This window comes from Erythrolamprus reginae, chromosome 2 (genome assembly GCF_031021105.1).
Source record: "Erythrolamprus reginae isolate rEryReg1 chromosome 2, rEryReg1.hap1, whole genome shotgun sequence".
Taxonomy (NCBI): Eukaryota; Metazoa; Chordata; class Lepidosauria; order Squamata; family Dipsadidae; genus Erythrolamprus; species Erythrolamprus reginae.
This window is the reverse complement of record NC_091951.1, coordinates 75,867,742-75,892,483: the sequence shown is the minus strand read 5'-3', so window position 1 is coordinate 75,892,483 and position 24,742 is coordinate 75,867,742. Positions and strand designations below refer to the sequence as shown.

The 24,742-nt window shown below is 42.2% G+C and overlaps 1 protein-coding gene across 7 annotated transcripts in view; it reads left to right on the top strand.

Moving 5' to 3' along the window:
- PLXNA1 (plexin A1) overlaps positions 1–24,742 on the top strand; it is a 471,845-nt gene that overhangs the window by 371,001 nt on the left and 76,102 nt on the right. For all 7 annotated transcript variants that reach the window (XM_070738367.1, XM_070738366.1, XM_070738363.1 and 4 more), the window contains exons 16-21: positions 1,094–1,261; positions 3,452–3,545; positions 6,352–6,588; positions 13,695–13,838; positions 16,551–16,785; positions 21,729–21,871. In XM_070738367.1, the coding sequence (XP_070594468.1) occupies positions 1,094–1,261; positions 3,452–3,545; positions 6,352–6,588; positions 13,695–13,838; positions 16,551–16,785; positions 21,729–21,871 (1,021 nt within the window). The remainder of the gene's footprint in view (positions 1–1,093; positions 1,262–3,451; positions 3,546–6,351; positions 6,589–13,694; positions 13,839–16,550; positions 16,786–21,728; positions 21,872–24,742) is intronic.

Below are 24,742 nucleotides of genomic sequence, written 5' to 3'. Positions count from 1 at the left end.
CTGGGGGGCTTCCCAGCAACCTCCCGAACCCCAAACTTTTGCCGAACTTCTGGGTTTGGGGTTCGGGAGGTTGCTGGGAAGCCCCCCAGGCCGGCTGTCACCTTTTAAAACAGCCGTGCGACTTCCCAGCAGTCGCCGAACGCGGAAGTTCGGGTTTGGCGTTCGGCTTCGGGAAGCTGCTGGGAAGCCGCGCGGCTGTTTTAAAAGGTGACAACTGGCCTGGGGGGCTTCCCAGCAACCTCCCGAACCCCGAACTTTTGCCGAACTTCCGGGTTCAGGGTTTGGGAGGTTGCTGGGAAGCCCCCCAGCCCGGCTGTCACCTTTTAAAATAGCTGCGCGGCTTCCCAGCAATCGCCGAACGCCGTTTTTTTGCGGGGGGGTTTTTTGGTTGCATGGATTAATTTGAGTTTACATTGTTTCCTACGGGAAACAATGTTTCGTCTTACGAACCTTTCGTCTTACGAACCTTCCCCTGGAACCAATTAGGTTCGTAAGGCGAGGTATGACTGTATTATTCTTTGAATTGCATGCTAAGTCAGCTATATAAATATAAAGGATACATACATACATACATACATACATACATACATACATACATACATACATACGAGAAAGGAAATCTTCAGGTTACTGCAATCCCATTTTTAGATACTCAATAATGTAGTTTCTATCTGCATTTTCTTTTGAGTTGCTTGTGCAAGTTCATAATCTCACTTAGCACACATATGTAAACTCACAATTATTAATGGCATTAAGAACATGTTCACTATTGTTGATTTAGTCATGTTGCTATTTGTATTCTTACTTACATACTTGCAATGAACCAGTTTTAGCTATTGATTTGTTTTTGCAAAAATCTGATTGACAGTGAATATTGGTAGATGAAGGCCATGATAGTGAGCAGGCTCAGGCCTGAAAATGAAAAGTAGACGATGGACTGCTTAAGTGAACAAATTGCCTGCTTGGTACAAATGGAATTTTCAGTTTGTTTGGTATCATGATATAGCAATACTGTATAAAAGATGCCTGCTGTCTTAAACTTAGCAAATGATATTGTTTTCATTTTCCCTCCCCTTTTCCCTATGTCCCACAGGAGAAATGCTGGTGAAATTCAGTGTAGGACCCCATCTGGTCAGATTCCAGGTAGTTCATCCATCCTCATTCATATAAACCGAGCTGTACTTAGCAGTGATGATGTTGCATATTATTATACTGAGGATCCCACAATCCAAAAGATAGAACCTGAATGGAGTATCAGAAGGTAAAATTGAATAAATAAAATTATCCATTTTTTGTTGAGGTATTTTTATGCAATTTGTGTTTTACACAGAAAAAACTACTGAAGAATAGCATAACTTTTTCTAAGCTATTTTAATCAATATTGTAAGGTGAAGGTACGATAGCCATAATATGTCATTTGGACATAAAATGCTGAGTATTTGTTGGCACTCTCCATTCTTCACATATACTCCTTGGTAGAATACCAAGATAATACCAATACCAAGAATCAAAATAAATTCCTACAAATGTTAGGTTTTGTATCTGTGTTGTATTTATGTAATAAGTTGTTTGGAGACAATCGAGGGAGTTATTTATGAATTACTGATATGGTGTGACTCTTTTCCACAATAAAAAATGTATTTTATATTTGGGACTTTTGCTTTTGACATGTGTTTTCTCACAAAATATCAATATGAAAGTGAAATTGTAAGATTTGAAAAACATAATAATTGTTGTTTTATAGAAATAATTCAAACAATGCCTGAGAAACATATCCTTCTATATCTAGCTTTTGATTCCATACAGAATTTCAAAATAAACACTGGAAGGAATAATGTATTTTCTGCCTGGAATTTGGCATCAGTTAATGCTATTGAGAGTTGATATTAAGACTTGACTCTTCCTGGGAATTTTCAAAAAAGACTATAACAAAAGTATCAGACTTTTAGTATTACATAGTACCACCACAGCCAGGATAATGTTTTTTTAAATTGGTCCATTTTAATTTCGATTTTTACCATGCTGTGTTTTTGTATTTATTCCTATGTTGTAAGCCACCCTGAGTCTTCAGAGAAGGGCGGCCTAGAAATCTAGATGGATGGATGGATGGATGGATGGATGGATGGATGGATGGATGGATGGATGGATGGATGGATAGATAGATAGATAGATAGATAGATAGATAGATAGATAGATAGATAGATAGATAGATAGATAGATAGATAATATCTATGCACAGTTTTGGAAAACCCAGAAATACCTGCAAAAAACATAATTAATAGAATTTAGTAATGTGCTGAAATGGACAGACTTACAATAGAATTACGAGGCCAAAAAATTCAGACTATTATATTTATTACATGGGAACAATGGTATCAGTGGATTGAACTTTGAAAAAAGAAAAGCAATAGCTAAAATGTACCATCATATGTAAATACAAATGTGCTTGTAATAAGGATAAATGAAATAAGATTAAGTGTAATGTGTCAATGCTTAAACAAAAATGGAACTTTGTAACAATGTAGAATTAGTCAAAGAATTATTGTAACAGTTATTTTAAAGAAAAGATTTGAAAACTAATAAAATTTATTTTTTTTTAAAAAAGACTTGATATTCGCTTACTTGGGAGTAAGCCTTATCCTACTCATTTGTAGAATTGTACTGTAATAATTTAACCATTTACAAAAGATTTAGCCATATAAGTGGGCGGGGGGGAACCTACCCAAACCTTTAGTTGTGGGACACAGCACAGAATGAGAATAGAGTGCTATTGTAAAGCACTCTTTAGTAGACATTTTACTACATGTGAAGTTGATTGCATTTGTCTTAGATGCACAGCCTAACTGCATGCAGGGCCAAGTTAATTTAAGATAAAGCTAATATTAAATGGGAAGCAACAAACCATTTTTTTTTGCCAAAAAAGTCCTCAGAGAGGGGTGGCATATCAAACAAACAAACAAGTAATTAAAAAAGTAAAGTAAAGTAAAGTAAATAAATTGAATGGAGCAAGGAGGAACAGGAGGATAGAAAGAGAAGCATTGGCAGTCACACAGACAAAGCAAGCTGTACAACCTCTTTGTTCCAATAAATATTTTAAAAGTTGGAGACAAGAATCAAAAGTCATGAGCCTCAGCCAGGTTCCTTAGATGTGGCAGCACTTCAGAATGGTAGCGAGCAAAAGGAAGAACTATTCTTATTAAGAGTCAAAGTTTGATATTGGGCATGATGGGTTCACTGTGGAGATTAATGGAACTCAGAGTAGGAATTGTTTGTTTTTACCCATCGCTGCCTGAAGTAACTCACAAAGACATTTTTTTTCCCTCAGCATGAAATTAAATGTGCAGGGAGCCGCAAAATATTGGAATAAAAGGAATGCTTTGTTTCATTGACTTAGGCTGCTTGCCCTCTCTTCATTAGGAGCTTCCGTTGACCTCTTCTGTTTGCTTCCTAGTGGTGGGACATTGTTGACTGTGACAGGCACCAACCTGGCTACTATCAAGGCACCCAAAATCAGAGCCAAATATGGCATTGCTGAAAAGGACAATGTGAGTAAACCTTCATCCAGCTTTAACCCAATATTGTATTCTCCAGTTGCTTTAGAGATGCACATTCTGATCTAGAATTTGGAGAGCTTGGATCCAGGATTCTTGAGCAGCTATGATCAAAAGTCTGCCTGTAGTGTTTTTTTTTTTTTATGAGTAGACAATATATTTCTAAGATTTCAGAATTTCATGAAAACCGTAATTACCTTGTTTGACATGCTCGGTTGTTTCATTGCATTGTTGCCACAGGCATAGCATACCGTATTCTTCAGAGTATAAGACGGACCAGAGTATAAGATGGACCTTTGTTTTGGGGGCGGAAAATAGGGAATAGAATCTTCTTACCAGGTATTCATCTGGCTAGCGTCCTTAGCCAGCACATTATTTTATCCCGTTTGAGGCTTTAAATAAATGTTATTCAGAGAAAGTAACAATGAAAGAGCTTGCAAGCCAGTAAGAGCTGGGAACATCATTAGCACCTGGACAGAAAAATTTGGAGCAAGTAGAGCAATGGAAAAAACCCTGCAAAGACTTAGGGCTTGGAAAACATTCTTTGCAGAGAGTAACAATGAAAGAGCTTGGAAGCTGGTAAATGCTGGGAACATTGTTAGCATCTGGTTAGGGCTGGAAAGAAACTTACTCAAAGCAAGTTAGAGCAATGAAAAAAAACCTGAAAAGACTTAGAGCTTGGAAAACATTCTTCGCAGAAAGAAACAATGAAAGAGTCTGCAAGATAAGAGCTGGAAAGATTGTTAGCAGCTAGTTAGGGCTAAAATGAATGTAGCATAAGATGCACACAAATTATCAGCCTCTTTTAGGGAGGAAAAGGTGTGTCTTATACTCTGAAAAATACAGTAATTCAGAAATTTTTGAAAAAACTATGGGAATTTTGGATTATCTTATACCACAATCAGCATTTAAATGCTGCAGGGAGAAAGAATTTCTTGTGCTGCTCACATTCACATTCACAGCTTGAGAAATGAGAACAGTCAACTTACGATGTCTTGGATGTGTTCTGTGATGCAGAAAGAATTAGGCAAAATCTACATAACGAGTAAAGGAAAAAGAACGGCATAAAAATATTGTGTCATCTTGTACTTTCCAAAACTATGCCCTTCATTGACAGCAGCACTTGAAGCAGAGCTATTTTTGAGTGAAGTTTAATGACCACAGCAGACAGCAAAGAACCAATTTGGTTTAGTGAGTAGGGCATTGGACTAGAAACCAGTGACCATGAACTCTAGTTATCCCTTAAGCATGAAGCTTTCTTGTGCTGGTCCCTCCCTCTCAGCTCCAGGAAACAGGCAATGGCAAACCACTTAAAAAAACTTTGCAAAAAAAGCCTGAATGAGACTTCTCTAGGCAGTCACTAAAAAGTGACTTGAAACAAATAACAACAGCCACCATGGAAAGTCTTCCAGTTTGCGCATTGGTAATTTAGTTCATTTATCAATCTTTATTTGAAAACTGATATCTAAGCAAATTTTTGCATTTGTTGTCTCACACGACAAAGTACACCTCAGTTTTCCTGAAATTAAAGTTTTACTTTCTGTTTAAATAATCTGAGTTTATTTATGCTAGCCTTTTTTGGTTGGTTTTGAACATTTGTTGGAGAAGTGTGCTATTGCATCTAATTAAATTATTATTCAATTTATTTTTTCCCTTCAAATCAGCTGAACGTTGAAAATATAATTTTAGAATGGACAAATAGGTAGAAAGTCTAAAGGGGTATGAAGAGAAAGAATATAAAATAAGTAGTTTACCCAGAATATTTGATGTATAATAAGATGAAAATCTGGAAAAATAGGAATCTTACCAGAAACCTTTTCTCCTTTTTTGAAACCTAAAGAATAAAGCAGTACCTTGTTATATTTCAACTCAGTTAAGTCAGTAAAGACTCATACTAGATTTATAAATGTTGGATAGTTTCAAAAGAGATTTGATATACTTAAACTGATGTCAGATGTCATAGGATATGTCACCAAGAATCTCTTGCCTTAGATAATAGCACCATGAAATTTAATATTATTTAGGTCAGTGATTCCCAGTCTCAGCAACTTTCAAGATCTGTGGACCAACTCCCAAAATTCCCCATCCATTCCGTATTAATTGCAATAATGTTTAATGAATTAAATAATTTACATTGATTTCAATTAATAATTAATTTAAAATTAACAACTTAACAGCAAAAAAGATTATACATTCCTAATTTAGGTTTATTTATTGAGGGAGGAAAATATATATTTCTTTCTAGGAATTTATTACATTTGACAATGAAAATATGTGGGGATTGTGCCAGGCTTAAATTTGTGATTCCCCATAATGCCATGGGGCTTGCATGCTGTTTGAGAAGCTAAATCAATTAATTATTGGCACAGTTTCTGGTCCAAAACAGCAGGTTATCTTTTAGGAGTTACAATACAAGAAACACCACATGGGCATAGCCTCTTACTTCCTTCAACCTCCTGATTCTGAAAATTTATCCCTGCCTGTTGCTATCGAGGTACTCAACTTCCACTGCACTCCAAGGGATCACTTTACTGTTTCCCTCCATATAGTGACTGCTTCCTCTTTTTAATATACTTTTGTTAGAAAAAGAGAAGAAAATTGCTGTCTTCCATATTTTTTCTATTTCCAGTAGAAACACTGGACAGCATCTCAAAGAGGTCAGAGTGCTAGCAGTAGGGGGACCTGCTTAGTAGTGTAAAAAAGTTAAGGATGTGGCACATGGCTTGTGGAAATTGGTTTTTCTTGGCAATAAGATAAAATTAATGAAAAATGGTTAAGCCTGCTGACTTTTGCCTTTCAGAATTGTACAGTCTACAATGATACCATCATGCTGTGTTATGCGCCTTCCATTGATAACCCAGTCAAAAGCCCTTCCGAACTTGGTGACCGACCAGATGAGATTGGCTTCATTATGGACAATGTTCAAGCCTTGTTGATCATCAACAGAACTAACTTTATCTATTATCCAGATCCTGTGTTTGAATCCTTGCCATCTGGTATGTTGGAGCTCAAACCAAGTTCTCCTCTTATCCTCAAGGTAATAATTTATCCAACCTCATTTTTGCAAATTTTAGAGGAAATGTTCTTCTTGAATATCGCTCTTGGTCTTATTAGATAAGTACTAGTTACACATTACGTTGATACAGTGTTGTTCAGAATTCTCAGACCCATTCAGGGAATGTTATTCTCCAATGCACTTGCAAGGAGAGTCCAAGATGGGTTATACTTCAGTCTGATTGGTAGGGACTGAGTTTTAATTTAAATAATTACTAGGCAGGCACCGCCTCCCCCCCTTAGCCCTCCAGTCTAAAAAACTCAGTCGCAGTAAAGGGACTCCTGAGTTACTTCTCTTGTAAAATCATTGTTTTTTATTACTTATCTTTGTATTACACTAATCTCCTTTCTCTTTTTCTTTTCTTTTAGGTGCAGATGGGGGAATCTTGCCTCAGGCGGGCCTGGGTTCAAAACCTCCCGCGGGTTTAACTCAGTTGCCTGCAGCTCCTCCCTGCCCAAACCCACGCAGACAGAGAGGACTCAGCAGGACTGCCCTTGTGGGTTCGGGAGTGAGCGCCCGGGTAGCTTACCTCCGAGGTGGCACTCGGAGGATGAGGAGGTGGTTGACGCCTCGGGGGGTCCGTCCCCCCCCCGGCGAATACACCACGGGGCCGAGAGGTGGCGCCTCTCATCAGCGGCCCGCGGGGGAGGCCGTTGCCCCCCCAACAAAGGCAGGCGAGAGCCGATCCGCGCCCCAGCTCGCTCAAAACAGCAGCGGATCGGCTCTAGACAGAGAATTGGAGCCATTGCAGGGCGATCGCAGAGGGCGGTAATCGTCGGCTTCCCGCCCGCTTGCAATGTTGCGATCCGTTGCCATGGCGACGGCCCACGGCCATCTTGGGGGCATTGAGGCAGCAATGAGTGGCGGCCATCTTGGGAAGGTCCAGAGCCTCCCGGCTGCCGAATCTCGCCCAAAACTGTCCCGGTTGCTATGGAAACCGGCCGGCGGCCATGTTGGTGAAGTCGCCGGCTCGGAACTGTGCTCGGCCACAGCCTTTGCTGAGGCCGGCAGGCAGAGCGCGCAGGCGCAAAGGGGGAAGATTCCTCTCCTTTCGCTTTCGCTTCTGGGAGACTGCCCTCGATCGCACGGTGCTCCGTGGACAACGAAGCAGCTTTCAGACACTATTTAAAAATCGTGAGTTGTTCTCTTTTGGGGCATGGCTGACCAGGCAGCACCGGTTGGGGAGGAGACCACCGCTTCCAAACCTAGTACCCCCAAAGAAAAAGCCTCTAAATCAAAATCTGCGCAGAGCTCCTCACTAAAGGATGCAGAGAAGCGCATCAGAGCTCTTGAAAAACAACTGGAGGCTTCACAGAGAGCATCAGGGCCGGCTGTGCCTCCCACTCAGCAATTACCTACCAACCCCTCCATTTCTCCCCCCATGTTTTACCCGGGGACAGTGACCTCAGCCTCAGAGAGGGATTGGTCCCCAGAGAGAGGAAGCCAGGCCTGGCTACCACCCAGGACCGAACCATATGGCCTAGGGAGGCAAGCTGCGGGGTGGACTTCCAACTACCCCCCTTCGCAAGCCTCGCAATACGCGCAGACAGCCACCTTCACCCCTACGGCGGCAGGCCTTCGCAACACCCATGACTCTTGGCAGAGCATGCCCCAGGCCCTGCAAGAGCTGATCACTACCACATATAACCAGGGCCTTGTCACGGGGGCACAACAACACCAGCAGGTTCCAGTGGGACTCCCTACAATGAGGTCTAGAGACCCCTGGACGGCTCCTGCCACGCAGTCCTTAATGGAATCCATGGATGAGGAAGATGCCTACTGAGATGACTTCAGCGCAGCTGAGGATGACCTGTCTGGGGATGACCAGCCACCAGAACAACCCACCTACACGGGCCTGTTCAAGTCCTCCCTCTTCAAGGTGCTCCTGAATAAGGCCAAGCTGACTATCGATCAGGCTGGCGAGAGCGGCCAGGCGGCTTCTCCGGAGGCATCTCAGCCAGCAGGAGGCCTGTTTGTCTTCCCTAAGCAGGAGACAGTAAACATCCCCTCTTCCCACCTGTTCCTGGAGACTATTCAGCGCCCGTGGGAGAACCCGTCGGCAGCCCAGGGACCCTCCAATCTTGACCACAGTTTCTACACCTTTGACCAACAGATGGAGGAGTTGCTGGAATTCCCAGCCGTGGACAAGCCTGTAACGAGCCTGGTATCTAGTGCCCTAGTGCCTTCTGAGTCACAGGAAGGACTGAAGGCTGAGGACAAGCGGGCTCGCAGGACCCACCAGATGGCGGCCTGGGCCGTGCGAGCTGCTTCGGCGGCCTCATTTTTCAACAGGGCCATGATTCTCTGGATTAAGGAAATCCAGGCTAGAGCTGACCCAGAGGACGGAAGACTTTGTCAAGACCTCAACAAGTTGTTGGCGGCCACCGAGTTTTCAGCGGATGCCACCGTCAACGCCGCCAAGTTCGCATCACGAGCAATGGCCTCCTCTGTGGCTTCGCGCAGACTCATTTGGCTCCGCAACTGGCAAGCGGATGTCAAATCCAAATGGAGTCTTGCCTCCTCCTCGTTTAAGGGAAAGAAGCTGTTCGGGGAAGTCCTTGATGATGTCCTGATCGAGGACAAGGACAAGAAGAAGGTGATGCCCAGGGCTAGCAGACGGCAGGATAGGCGTTCCACTCCCTATGAGCGACGACAGCCCTTTCGAGCAGAGCCCTCCTCGACCAACTCCCAAACGACGAGGCCGTACTTCCAGGGCTCCTTCAACCAGGGAGCCTTCAGGTCAGACAGGTCCTACCTGACGGACCGAGGTAGATCGTACCAAGGTCACCGCCCCTTCAGAGGAGGCAACAGGGGCTTTAGAAAAAACAAGTGACTTTCAGAGCGAGGTCCCCTTAGGTGGCAAGCTGTGGCTTTTCCCGGGCATCTGGGAAACCACATCCTCAGACGCGTGGGCGACATCTACGGTTTCCCAGGGCCTGAGGATCGAAATCGTACGACCTCCCCCCCAACACTTCCTACCTTGTTGTATCCCGTCAGACCCACAAAAGAGGAAACTTCTATACTGAGAGGTGTCTCACCTCATGGAGATAGGGGCTATAGAGGAGGTACCCTTGACTCATCAAGGCAGGGGATTTTACTCGGCAATTTTTCTCGTGCCAAAATCCTCAGGAGGAGTGCGAATGATCCTCAATCTTCGACAGTTGAATCTCTATGTGAAATACAGGAGATTCAAAATGCACTCACTAAAAACCATCCTGGCCTCCATAAGACAAAACGATTTTATGACATCTATAGACTTGAAGGAAGCCTACCTGCACGTACCCATCTTTCCGCATCACAGGCAATTCCTGAGATTCTACCTAGACGGCAGGCATTTCCAATACAAGGCGATGCCCTTTGGACTTTCCTCCGCTCCCAGGACATTCACAAAATTACTGGACGTCCTCACGGCCAGTCTCAGATGCCAGTCGGTACACGTGATTGCATATCTCGACGATATCGTCATTCTGTCAAGGACCAGAAAACAGGCACACAGAGACTCACAACTGACAATCCAGACACTACAAGACCATGGCTTTACAGTCAACTGGTCAAAGAGTCACCTAACACCTACAAATCGCCTTGCCCACCTGGGCACTACTATAGACTCCAACCTGTGTATGGTCTTTCTATCCCAGGAAAGACAAAGAACAATCAGGACTTTGATAGGGGAGCTGGGGCCTCAGCAATACCCCACTCTTGCCCTTTTGTCAAAGATCTTAGGAACTTTAGTCTCCTGTATCGATATAGTGCCATGGGCGAGACACCATCTACGCCCACTCCAATGGTTCCTGCTGCCATATCAGAGACAAAAGACCAGTCACTCCCTCAGGAGAGTCCCCCTCAATACCAGGGTACGCAACTCTCTACAATGGTGGAGGTCCCCTTCACTGACCAAGGGCTCCTTATTCCTGGACAGGGACCTTATTACAATAACGACGGACGCCAGTTTGATAGGGTGGGGAGCACACCTCTCTTCACACATGGTTCAGGGACTCTGGGATCCTCAGGACCTGCAAGAGATCAATATAAATTTCCTAGAACTGAAGGCTGTTTCATTGGCCCTCCACAGCCTTGCTCATCTAGTAAGGGGTCATCATGTACGCATCCTGACCGACAACGTCTCCACGCGTTCCCACATCAACCGACAGGGGGGAACACGGTCAAGGAGGTTAATGAAGGAATCGACATCACTCCTCAGATGGGCAGAGGCGAATCTGGCCTCGCTTTTAGCGGAACATATCTCAGGAGTGGAGAATGTGTGGGCGGGCAGGCTCAGCCGCCAGACACTCGACCCAAGCGAATGGTGACTGGACCCCGAGATTTTTCAGGAGGCGATGAGGAGATTCGGGGAGCCGGTGATAGACTTGTTCGCAACCAACCTAAACACCCAACTTCCTCGTTTCTTCGCTTGTTATCCAACCCCGGGCGCGGAAGGAGTGGATGCTCTAACCCTTCGGTGGCCTCGGGGTCTTCTATATGCATTTCCGCCTCTGTCCATCCTTCCCAGGGTAATTCGGAAGATCCTGGAGGAGAGAGCAGAGGTGATGCTGATAGCTCCGTTTTGGCCCCGTCGCATCTGGTTCGCAGACCTAGTGCAGCTATCGATGTCACCCAGTTGGAGAATACCGGACAAACGGATCTCTCTAACACAGGGGTCCTTCTCTCACCCGGAGCCACAGTGGTGGCAACTAACCGTGTGGCGCTTGAGCGGGAATATCTAAAACGCCAGGCTTTGCCTGACACGGTCATCAACACCATACAAGCTGCCCGTAGACCATCTACAAGGCGAATCTACCAGGCGACTTGGGCTGCTTTCCACAAATTCTGTGAGCAACGGGAGATAGATCCTCAGACGGCGTCACCGCAGGTGGTCTTAACCTTTCTGCAGGCAGGACTGGAGAAGGGCCTTGCCCCTAATACCCTACGCCGTCATGTCGCTGCTCTGGCCACCATTATTTCGACAGACAGCTACCGTTCCCTTACCGGACATCCATGGATCAGGGATTTCCTGAAAGGAGCGAACAATCTTAAACCACCAGTGATTCATCGTTTTCCTTCTTGGGACCTTCCCTTGGTGTTGCACGCACTGACAGGTCCTCCCTTTGAACCCATACGCCAGATCTCGTTAAGGTTGCTAACTCTTAAGACCGCTTTCCTGGTTGCAATCACTTCAGCCAGGAGGGTTTCTGAGATAGCCGCTTTGTCAACAAGACCAGACCTTTGTCGTTTTGACCCAAACAGAGTAATCCTTAGACTGGATCCAGCGTTTATCCCCAAGGTAAACACGTCCTTTCACAGGACTCAGGATATCATACTTCCGGACTTTTGTGCTCGTGGGACTCACCCATCTGAATTAAGGTGGCATAAACTTGACGTGAGACGAGCCCTAAAAATTTATGTTAGGAGGACTCAACCTGTTAGGACATCAGAAGCCCTATTCGTGTCTTTTGCCACTAGGACCATGGGCACCAGGGTGTCCTCTCAAACTATCAGCCGATGGTTGAGGGAATGTATTTCAGAGGCATATAGGACTAAAGGATCCCCAATTTCACCGGGGATAATGGGACATTCCACTCGAAGTGCGGCGGCTTCATCGGCCTGGAGAACCCAGGCCTCTTTAGAGGACATATGTAGAGCAGCCACGTGGGCAGCTCCATCAACTTTTATCAAGCATTATAGGATTGACTCTTTTGCTTCGGAGGAAGCAGCGTTTGGGAGGAGGGTGCTGCAGGGAGTTTGGTCCTATGTAGAACCCCTGGTCCAGTCTTGTCCCTCCCTGTGATCACAACTTGGACATATCCCATCTTGGACTCTCCTTGCAAGTGCATTGGAGAAAGACCGTTAAACTTACCTGAACGGTCTTCTCGATGCACTGCAAGGAGAGTCCCAACCCTCCCGACTCTGGGACCAGGGTTACTGTGGGGGGTTTGAGTTCTATGGTTACAGTTTGGTGTTTGGAAGTTCAATTGTTTAATAAATGGTTTTTGCTTTACTGCTCCTTCTCCTTACTTTAGACTGGAGGGCTAAGGGAGGGAGGCGGTGCCTGCCTAGTAATTATTTAAATTAAAACTCAGTCCCTACCAATCAGACTGAAGTATAACCCATCTTGGACTCTCCTTGCAGTGCATCGAGAAGACCGTTCAGGTAAGTTCAACGGTCTTTCACAACGTACAAGTGTAGGATTGAAATTTAATAGCTAGGAAGAGAAAAAAATCTTGATTGAAACTTCACATTAGTGTCAAAGACAGGAGAGGGGAGCCATTGCAAGTACATTGTCTGATCCCTGTTCCCTATCAGAATTCTGCCATTCTTGCAGGGAGGGCCTAGATGTCTGTTTACAAACTCTCCTTGTCTATAGTCTTTCTCTTACTTTGAGGTACATTCCTGAGAATGGGGGAGGGAATAGCCTGGGGCCATCTGTTTTGTCTCAGCTTTGAGGGAATGAGCAAATGGCGCCTTAGAACAGCTTGTTGGCACCTTCTCAGTTCGAGTTCTCATAACAAGGTCGAACCTGTGGATTGGCTCACCTTTGAACTGGACAGAGAGGAGGGGTTTCTTTAACCTAACAGTTTTGATACACGTTCACTCCAATCACTTACTGGTCTTTCTGTTCACCCAAGAATAAGCTATTGGATTATTGGACTTCAGTGGTCTGATATATTTTCTTTCAATTCCTCATGTTTCCTTTTCAAAGCTGAACAAAGTTGAAAGTTGAATTTCCAAAAAATAAGGTTGACTATAGTGGTAACCTGGAAATGGAGAGATTGAGTCCCAGCCCATATGCTTAAAAACTTATCTGAGTAACTTTGGGCTGGCATTGTCTCAGCCAAACTCACCTCACAGATTTATTGTTATGGGCAAAATAGGAGGAGGAAGGTGTATTATGCATGTTTGCTACATTGAGTTACTTATAAAGTAATGAAGATGGGGTAAACAACAAGCAAATGTGAGTGAGTAAGTGGGTGAGTGAGTTAAACCAAATTTTGGAGCCTTGTGTGCTATAGTCCATAAGGAGGCGAAGAGTTAGATGTGATTTAGTGACTCAATAACAACAATAACAAAACTACTTTTTTTTCTTTTTAAAGGGCCGTAACCTGCTCCCACCAGCACCTGGTAATTCCCGGTTAAACTACACTGTACTCATTGGAGACACTCCATGTGCTCTTACAGTTTCTGAAACTCAACTGCTCTGCGAGTCCCCAAACCTCACAGGACAACATAAAGTGACGGTAAGGAAAATGCATGCGTTAGAATAGTTGGTTACAAAAGTAAACACAGCTATGCATGTGTTTAAAACAATCATAATAATGTGGCTGCTTGACAAAATTGACTTTAATCTGTGTTCATGCAAAAGTTAAATGGATCATAAACTTTGTTTTTTAAAAACATTGTTAGTTTCAGAGCGAAGAAGAAAAATCTCATTAATCTCTGAATATTTTACCTGTTCTCTCTTTGTACTCAATAACATCTGTATGAATTATATAAGATTAGGTTTTAGTACAACAAATCAGCCTTACCCTGGAGTTCATTATAGCCTTGAATTTTTTGAAAAGGACCCAAAATATTTCTTCCTCCATGCACCTCATACATCAGAGGAGTATATTTTGCATCCCATATAGCAGTGATGGCGAACCTATGGCACGGGTGCCACAGGTGGCACGCCGAGCCATATCTGCTGGCACACAAACTGTTGCCCTAGTTCAGCTTCAAGCTACATGTGTTTGCCAGCCACCTGCTTTTTGGTTCACGCAGAGGCTCTGGGAGGGCGTTTTTGGCTTCCAGAGCCTCCGGCGGGATGAGGAAGGGTGTTTTTACCCTCCCCCAGCTCCAGGTAAGACATTGGAGCCTGCCTATCTATCTATCTATCTATCTATCTATCTATCTATCTATCTATCTATCTATCCATCCATCCATCCATCCATCCATCCATCCATCCATACATACATACATACATACATACATACATACATACATACATAGATTATTTAGATAGGATAGTTAGTTAGACAGACAGACAGACAGACTGACTGACAGACAGACATAGATAGGGGGAGAGAGGGAGATATGATTTAGATTGACAGATAGCCAGAGAGAGAGAGATGATAAAGAGCATTCACGCATGTGCGATAGCGCACACCCACACTTTTTTGGCACCCAAGGAAAAAAAGGTTCGCCATTGCTGATATAAGCTATATAAGCTTATATAATATAAGCTATCTCCAGTAAAGCTGTTTTCTGCAATTGACTGATGGTGAAAGTGTGTTTGTTTGTGTTTGTTTGTTTGTTTGTTTGTGTGTGTGTGTGTGATTAGTGCCTGCAATTCTCAATTTGGGACCACACTTGAGCCCCAAATTTATATTGCTAAGTGAGATTTGTTGAGTAAATTTTGCCCCATTTAATTTGCAACTAAGTTAGCAACTGGGTTGTTAAGTGAATTTTTGCTGATCAGAAGGTTGCAAAATTTGATCACATGACCTCAGGACATTGCAACTGTCATAAATATGAGCCAATTGCTAAGTGTCTGCAATTTTGATCACATGACTATGGGAATGCTGCAACGGTTTTGTAAGTTTGAAAAGTGATCATTAGTCATAAGGCCAAAACTTTATTCATTCAGCAAGCGCCATTCTTATTTTTTTTCCGCACAAAGGGAGGATATTATGTCCCTGCCACAATTAAGGTTTTTCTGGCACAGCTTCTTTATGGGACCTTGCTTGGACTGTCAGCCTCGTGTTTTACACCATTAGAAATAGTTCAATTCAATTGAAAACCTAGAACAGTGATGACGAACCTATGGCACGGGTGCCACAGGTGGCACGCAGAGCCATATCTGCCTAGCTCAGCTCCAATGTGCATGTACGTGCTGGCCAGCTGATATTTGGCTCTCTTGGAGACTCTGAATTTTTGGCTTCCAGAGGGTCTCCAGGGGGATGTTCGAGGGCATTTTTGCCCCTGGAACTTGGAGAGGGCAAAAAATGGCCCTATTGGGCCCCCCAGAGGTTGGGAAATGGGCTGTTTCTGGCCTCCAGAAGACCTTGGTAGTGGGGGGCAGGAGGCCATTTTCACTATCACCAGGCATTGAATTATGGATGTGGGCACTCGTGCATGCACAGTAGCATACGCACATGCACTTTCGGCACCCACGGGAAAAAAGGTTCACCATCACTGCCATATAGTATTACAATGTTATTTGAATAAGATATCAAACTTGATGTTTACGTCTTTCAGGCATCAGTAGTGTGCCTGCACATGTCTCTATCCCATCTAATCTCTTTTCTGGTGGTGTGAAACTTATCCTACAGTATTTTTCTACTCTTCTTTTTTGCATTTGCTTCCTTCTAAAGGTGACAGCCACTGCTAAGTGCAAGTTGTTTAGAAATGGGAATAGTGAGGATAGAACAGACTTTAGTAATGGCATGCTGAGTACAAAGAATCTCTGGGCAATTACTAGAATAAAAATCAGTGTTGCAAATATATTTTAAGTAGAAATTAAAAAGAAAGGTGCCTTTTGCTTATCCTGCAATGACAAGAGAGCTCTGATCATCACTTGGAAAAGTATATGTTGATAATGTCCTTATGTCAATAGTTCCTTTTAACATTTTGACACTGGACAATCTCCTCAATTGCCCAATTTCAAAATATGCTCAGTCACCTTGTCTACTTGTCTTGTTTTATATACACCGAGAGCATATGCACCAAAGACAAATCCCTTGTGTGTCCAGTCACACTTGGCCAATAATGAATTCTATTCTGTCCTGTCCTGTCCTGTTCTGTTCCGTTCCATTCTGGTCCATTCTGCGGAGAGGGGCAGCATACAAATCTGATTAATAAATAATAAATAAATAAATTCTATTCTAAAACGGAGAAAAATATCTTTCTTTGCAGTAAGACAGCCACACTAAATATTATTCGATTTCTCTCTCTCTCTTGGTATCTTCCAGATTAAGGCTGGGGGGTTTGAATTCTCTCCAGGGACGCTGCAGATCTATTCTGACAATCTGTTGACTTTGCCAGCTATTATTGGCATTGGTGGAGGAGGCGGACTTCTCTTGCTCATCATCATAATTGTCCTTATTGCATACAAACGGAAGTCTCGAGATGCTGACCGTACCCTTAAACGTCTCCAGCTGCAAATGGACAACTTGGAATCACGTGTGGCCTTGGAGTGCAAGGAAGGTGAGGATGCCTGCCATCTTTCTGCTATTCTATCATTTATATTGTTGTCCGTCCCCTACTGTAAGACACAAACTGGAGGTAGATGCCGGTTTCATCATTCCTCATTGCAGCACTGCATTCCTTTCCATTTTCTTTGTTTTTTAAAAGCACCGAACATATCGTATTAGATACTGAATGAATGAATCTCCCACGATCATTAGTAAATTGAGGTTTGCTTTATGGGACTCTGAAACATTCTACCCAATTTAGTCCTTGTGAAATGAAATTTAGTTGTCTAGATAACAATTAAAACTTCTCGCACCCCAAGAAAGGACTATTGGGTTTTCAAGCTTCAACTATCTAAACAACCACATCATCCTTTTTCTCCCCTGTCCACATAATATGGATCCTGTTGACCATGAACCAATGCATAAGTTTTATTTAAAATTTCTTTTCATTTATTATTTTTTTAATGATTCATCCATATAATATAAAATAATTTTCTATAACTTGAACAAGTCAAGTTTCTTTCTTAAGCTATCTGGAAACCACAGAACCATACAATTTTCAAGGAGGAAGATCAGAATAGAAACGTAATGTTGCCAAAGGTATTAAATCATAATGTCATGGTTCATAAATGCCCTAATTGCAGGTAAAGTTATATTACTAAACAAAAACCACAGTAACATTCACTTCCTCCCCACATAATGGTACAGAAAATTGCTGCCTATACATTCTTGGTCACTCTGCTGTTTTTCGCTGATAGACCTCTTTCATTTGCTTTTACGAATGCGGGTTACAACAAATGTGAGAGTGGGTGTAAGGACAATTATATTTGGACTTAGCTTTGGGTGAGGCAGTTTTATAAGTATAATACCTGGAGCAGAAAAATTTGGATGTCTGGAGTTTTCTGGCTCTTTAGCATGGATTCACAATATTTCAAGCACCATATCTGCCTAAAACAATAGATTTGTGCAATATCTCCCTCTCTATTAATAGAACTAATAATTCCACTGGGGCTAAGGTTATGCAAGAAGCAACCACGCCACTTACATTTGAAATTAAATCTTTATATATCACATAATTTTTCAAACACTATGATTACTATCATGCTCTTTGCCTCTTCCTAAAGCTAAAATAAATTCCTTTTCTAATCTTGAAACACACGAAATCTCCTTAGCAGAAATGTGTTAAGAAAGACAGGAGACTACAAAAATCCTGGCAATTGAAATATTTCTTAATTTATCCCCAAGATACATTGAGATAGATTCCTCATTTTCTTCTTTTACTTTTCTTTTTGAGCCTGTGAATGAGTCTCTTCACTGATAATTAAGGAGCCTACACATGGCTGTTTTTAAGTCATCCTCTGGGTGATCCTTGTCAGTCTGGGGATCATTGATTATTATCAAACCTAACTGCTCACCGCAGACTTGTGCAGGCAAAGCAGTGACCAAAGCTGAGACTGACATTCAACAATCCTTCCATTTGCAAAGCAGAAACACTGTTAAAACTCTGCTCTGGCAAGCCTGTAACTGGCTTGTACAAAGTGGAAGCAAAGCCTAGAACAGGGGTTGTCAAACCTGAACACCCAGAGAGCTATTTGGACCCGTTTCCCACAGAAAAGAAAACACCGGGAGCCACAAAACTCTTCCCGTGCCTGACTATTTCCTGGGGTGGGGGTGGGGCATAAAACTAGCATCTATAGTTGAAACTTTTCTTTTTTTGGATTTATCCATGGTTGGACTACCAGCGGTCGAAAAACTCAATAAATTGCATGTTGGCAGGTATTGCACATTGGCAATTGTGACACATGTTTTAAGTGATAGGGTGATGCAGCAGATGGATGAAAGAGCCACATCCAGCTCCAGAACCACGGGTTGCTGACCCCAGTCTAGAGGGAATCGCCAAATGAGTTGGTCATTGCACCCTGGTCAGGAAGCTCACAAGTCACAGTTTAAGCACACCTGTCTTTCAAATATCTCAACATTATGTCTATGGAGATCCTCAGTCATCCAGATCAAAGGTGCTTTTTTCAAGAGGCAACCAGAGTTTCTGGTTTTTCTTTGAAGGCATTTTGCTTCTCATCCAAGTAGCTTCTTCAGCTCTGAAGGAGATTGTTGGATGAGAAGTGAAACATCTTCAAAGAAAAACTGCCTCTTGAAAAAAAGGCACCTTTGGGATATCTCAGCATTACTTAGATCGTGAGAAATAAAAAATGCATATTTGCTCTGAGAACAAGGTGTAAAAAATTAATGTTGGAGATGTTTATTTTATTTTTATTTTATTTAGAAATTTTATATTGCTGCCTACTCACACACAGTGATTCAAGAAGTCTTACAGGACATAAAAACATAATATAAAAGAAATAAAAATAAATAAATAATAAACCCCCACCCCACCTGGTGACAGCATATCTCATACCTGCCATTTAATGCATTCAATCCAGTTTTGGGTTCCCCAGGCCGGCTGGCAGAACTATGTTTTTTAGGGCCTTCTGAGTACTCTTTAGAGTTGCTCAACAGCTAAAACAGTAGAGTAAAACAGAAAAATGTAGGTGAACATTATATATTGTCCAGTTTTTCTGAGATGAGAAGATAAGAAGGCATCTTTTCCACCAATATTAACAGCCTACAACCTTGTTGCCAAATAATGAGTGATGATCATATTTGTACTGCTTCCAGATTCATTACTGTGTTATATGATCATGAATAGGAAGCAATTCCCTATGATTTAATGCAAAAAACCTTTAATACGGTTTCCTCCAGGTGTATTATAATTGTAATTATCAGAATTCCCTTGTACCATTGACCAGTTTGTGATTGGTAGGGTAGGTATTTACCAGGTAGGTAAATACTAATTAAAAGACACACACTCATAGGAACCAGGTTTATTCTGCACCTGGCTTTATAGATTTTGCAACCTCCAAAACCTCTGTAAGTCTAGGCACTGCTTTGAGGTCAGATGAGGCAATTTTGCTGAAGGTTTTGTTTAGTACAGTTTGAAGGAACTTAGCAAGATTTAAAGAGGGAAAGTTTTAAAGGAAGAAAGAAGTCTGCTTGGGAAAGACTGTGGGTCTCTCATTATGTGACAGACAGATGCTGAGAAATTGGACAGAATACTGTTTCTGATCCCGCTGATAAAACCTAATTGCCCATTATCACCACAAGCCAGCGCCTGGGGCTGTGACCCTGCCAACTCCAAGTTGGCCCAAAAGCTGCTTTAGAAGCAGACTCCTAAAATGAGATGATAAAAAAAGGAAGCATGAAAAAAAAAACCCTGTAGATAGAAATAGTGACAGAGTGATTGGAGAAGAAGGGAGGGAGTGGAAGGAGGAGATTTTGCCTTGTCTTCCGTAGCTGGCAGATAAAAGGATCTACTTTTAATTAAAAGCTGCAGTATCTTCCCTGCCTTTTCTCTTTTCTAGTCCCACTAGTTACAGATAAGATAGTGTGCCTTTCAAACTGACGGTTTGTTTTTTCTCATCAAACTGATCAGCCTACAGCCCTCTGCCATTTCTAGCTTCCTTTTAAAGTGCCATTAATTTGATTTCCCCCCTGAATTCCTCTCCTCTTTCAGCCAAAGTTTCCCCCTCCCCAGCTTTAGAACTCAAAAACAAACAGCCTGATTTGTTGTAGGTGAATTTAAAGCTGTAGGGTGTGCTTTATTTTTCTTGTGAACTGATCCAACCCCGCCAAAAACTGTAGAAGAAAATATCTATGACTTAACATTGAACTGTGGACTCCTTGGTGCTCTCTGGATTTAGTTGTTTGCCTGCTGACATTTCATTACCCCAACTAAGTAATATCAGTGAGAATGAGGATCAGGTTTGTGCCTTATTTACATTCAGGATGACCTAGTGTATATAAACAGAAAGTAAACCCCACTGATGATATTACCTACCAATGGTTTTTTTAATAGGAAAGTGAACACAAGAACAAGGGGACACAATCTGAAGTTAGTTGGGGGAAAGATCAAAAGCAACATGAGAAAATATTATTTTACTGAAAGAGTAGTAGATCCTTGGAACAAACTTCCAGCAGATGTGGTAGATAAATCCACAGTAACTGAATTTAAACATGCCTGGGATAAACATATATCCATCCTAAGATAAAATACAGAAAATAGTATAAGGGCAGACTAGATAGACCATGAGGTCTTTTTCTGCCGTCAGACTTCTATGTTTCTATGTTTCTATGTTTCTAATGGTTGGAAAATGAAACATCTGCAAGCAAATAACTAGGTTCAGAGACCACCAAGGGTTCCACAAGTACTTGAACCAACCACAAGAATCATTACCAAATGATTCTTCCATTTGAAAGATGGGAAAGAAGGAGAGAAAGTCACTTTTCCGTTGTCTAGTCTAGCCTGCCTTGTTTTTTTTCTTTTCATTTTTAGTTCCTTTTTTTCTATGTAGGTTCAAGTCAAAGTTCACACTGAAGTTTTAGTCCAGGTCTGCCACTTGATTCTTCAATGTCAGAAGACTAAACTATTTTCATTCAAGAAATCCACACCAGTAGAGTTTGGTTTTGGGAACATGAACCCGTTAGGTTCTCTTTCAGTAATGGGCTACGAGCCGGAATGCTAAATAGCGCTCGCCGCCGCGGCTCATAAGTTCTTGCAGGACCAGCACGATTTTGCTGCTGCACCTGTGGAAGTAACAAAATTGCGTTGGTGTTTCGGTGGCTCCGTGTGCGATTTTGCTACTTCCACAGGTGCAGCAGCAAAATCGTGCTGGTCCCACAAGAATTTACGAGCCGCGGCGACGAGCACAATTTAGCGTTCCGGCTCGTGGCCCACCGCTGTTCTCTTTTCATACTTAAGTAAGGTATGAACTAATGAACTAATTATATTAACACTTTAAACAACATTTTAGCTGCACAGTACAATTGGTAGTATTAGTCCATTGAATTTTTGAAAGGGAGGTTTATCTGGGCACCTTTTTAAATCTGCTATTTCCTCCCCAGCTTTTGCTGAGCTGCAGACTGATATCCATGAACTGACCAATGACTTGGATGGGGCTGGCATCCCCTTTTTGGATTATTGCACCTATGCCATGAGAGTCCTCTTTCCAGGAATAGAAGACCATCCTGTCCTGAAAGAAATGGAGGTGTGGTAATTGGGTGTATGTGTGTCTGCTTGGATAATCTTTAATGTTGCATTGATTTCTTGTGCTTTGTAGAGTTGGGCCTTGAGGAAGAAGGGATATGTTTGCTTTTTGCTGCAGCAGTCCTCTCTATAGAAAAGAGAGATCTCTATAATCTTATTTTTTGTGGGTTTGTTTTTTGTGTCTATTGATGTTTCTCTGTTTTAGGATATTGGTTTAGACTAACCTAAATGATCTCAAAATCATCAATATCCCATGATTATTAATTTTCCATTATCCATATAGAAGGTAGGTTGAAGGTGTTGATTCGTAAGGAATTGCTTGTTTTAGAGACCAAGTAGTATGGATTTTGATGAGATAATTATAATGTCACCAAGGAAAGTTATTCCTGATATTAATGTCCTTATTTTGAAGAGACTAATCTGACAGTGTTTCTTAACTCCCTCAGAGAGGGTTCGCAACTTGGGCGTCCTCCTCGATCCACAGCTCACATTAGAGAAACATCTTTCAGCTGTTCGCCCATGTTCGCCTGGTGCATCAGTTGCGACCCTATTTGGACCGGGAGTCACTGCTCACAGTCACTCATGCCCTCATCACCTCGAGGCTCGACTACTGTAACGCTCTCTACATGGGGCTACCTTTGAAAAGTGTTCGGAAACTTCAGATCGTGCAGAATGCAGCTGCGAGAGCAATCATGGGCTTCTCTAAATATGCTCATGTCACACCAACACTCCGCAGTCTGCATTGGTTGCCGATCAGTTTCCGGTCACAATTCAAAGTGTTGGTTATGATCTATAAAGCCCTTCATGGCACCGGACCAGATTACCTTAGGGACCGCCTTCTGCCACACGAATCCCAGCGGCCAGTTAGGTCCCACAGAGTGGGTCTTCTCTGGGTCCCGTCAACTAAACAATGCCACTTGGCAGGACCCAGGGGAAGAGCCTTCTCTGTGGTGGCCTCGGCCCTCTGGAACCAACTCCCCTCAGAGATTAGAATTGCCCCCACTCTCCTTGCCTTTTGTAAGCTACTTAAAACCCACCTCTGCTGCCAGGCATGGGGGAATTAAGACTTCTTCTCCCCCTAGGCCGTTACAATTGTATGTATGGTATGTTTGTATGTATGTTTGGTTTTATAAATTAAGGGGTTTTAATTTGCTTTTAGTATTGGATTATTATTGTATATTGTTCATGATTATTGTTAGCCGCCCCGAGTTTTCGGAGAGGGGCGGCATATAAATCCAATAAAACTTGAAACTTAAATGCTGGATTCAATCATGGCATTTTTGTATTTGGAGGAGGTAGGTGTCATAAAACCCCAACAGAGAATTATGCTAATATTGGATCAAAATCTTCCAGGGGTTTGAAACGGCAAGTTCTTGAGCCCTAGCCAGAGACTTGATTTATGAGCTTTGTGATCAAACATCCACATGATGCCAGATTTTGGCTTCTGCATTTATAGATGGTCTGAAGACAAAAAATGATTGATTTTGTGGAGGAGGCCCTTTTTGGGGGGGCAGGGGGAGGGTCTTCCTCTTTTTATAATAGATGGCACATAAGTACTTTGCTTCACAAATATCTCGTAAACCATTTAGTTTTACTGGATGAGAGTTGAACATTGGGGAAATTGGCCCGAGCCATGCTAGTTACCCTGTTTAATAATTATTATTAATAATTTATTATATTTTTATGCCGCCCCTCTCCAAGGACTTTGCTGTTTCTCCGCAAAATAAGACATCCACTGATAATAAGCCCAATTGGGATTTTGAGTGGATGGCAATAAGGCCAAGCATTTCAGGGTTCAAAAAAATATAAGACAGGATCTTATTTTTGGGGAAACACGGTAGCAAAACTATGTCTTCTATAAGATTTGAACACTGTTCTTTCCAATAGCCATGACAGAGCTGTCACTAAATCACTCCTGCTGTTGCTTTATTCTTGTATTCCTTCTAAACTGCAGAGCATAGAGACTAATCCAGCCATTATTGCTTTAATTGAAATGAGAATAAGAAGTTATCAGTTCTACAGATAACATTGCTTGATAGCAACTTGGAGAATTGAGGAGCAGCTTTTAAAAATGTTAATAGTTAGGTCAAATAGGGTAAGCAAAGAGGGAGCCATAGGAAAGCATTAAGTGGATCATAAAGTTGTTGCTAAGGTCAGTTCCAGTAGTAAGATTTTAAGTAAAGAGTAAGAGATTGAAAATTATTTAACGGCACAGAACAACAGAAGCCTTTTGCTGACAGCAGAATCTAATTGAAAATTTGCACACTAAAAAGCAGTTAATTTTAAAAATCACTCAAGTAGGTGTTGTCCTATTTTGGTGTTGTCCAGAGAGGCGTTTGTACACAGGAGTTTCTATGACATTGGCGTTACTGCCATGTCCATCAGTATCTTTTGTGAGATTACAATATGTGGTCCTTTCTAGTTGCATTGTTTAAAGATAAGCTTTGAAGTGCTGGTAGATTTTTGCTACTTTTGTTGGTTTTACTTTGAAAGGAATGGATTACTGAGCTGCTCTTTGTCTTTGAATTTCAGTATCCAATCCACTTTTCATTACTGTAATGAAGTATGCATATATCATGCCATAGTTCTCTCTAAATGATTTCTCATTCAGTAGAGATTCTCCAAAAAGTAAAAACCATGCATAAAAAATCATTCATTCATTCATTCATTCAATCAATCAATTTACTCAACGGGGCTCACCAAATTTTGAAAATTTAGTGCAAAATATTAAAAGATGAATACTGTGAATACTGAGAGCCAATGTGGTATTCTGGTTAAGGTGCTGAATTAAAAACATGAGACCAAATTCTAATCCAGCGATGGCAAACCCTTTTTTTGCTTGGGTGCCAAAAGGGCACGCCTGTGCATGATA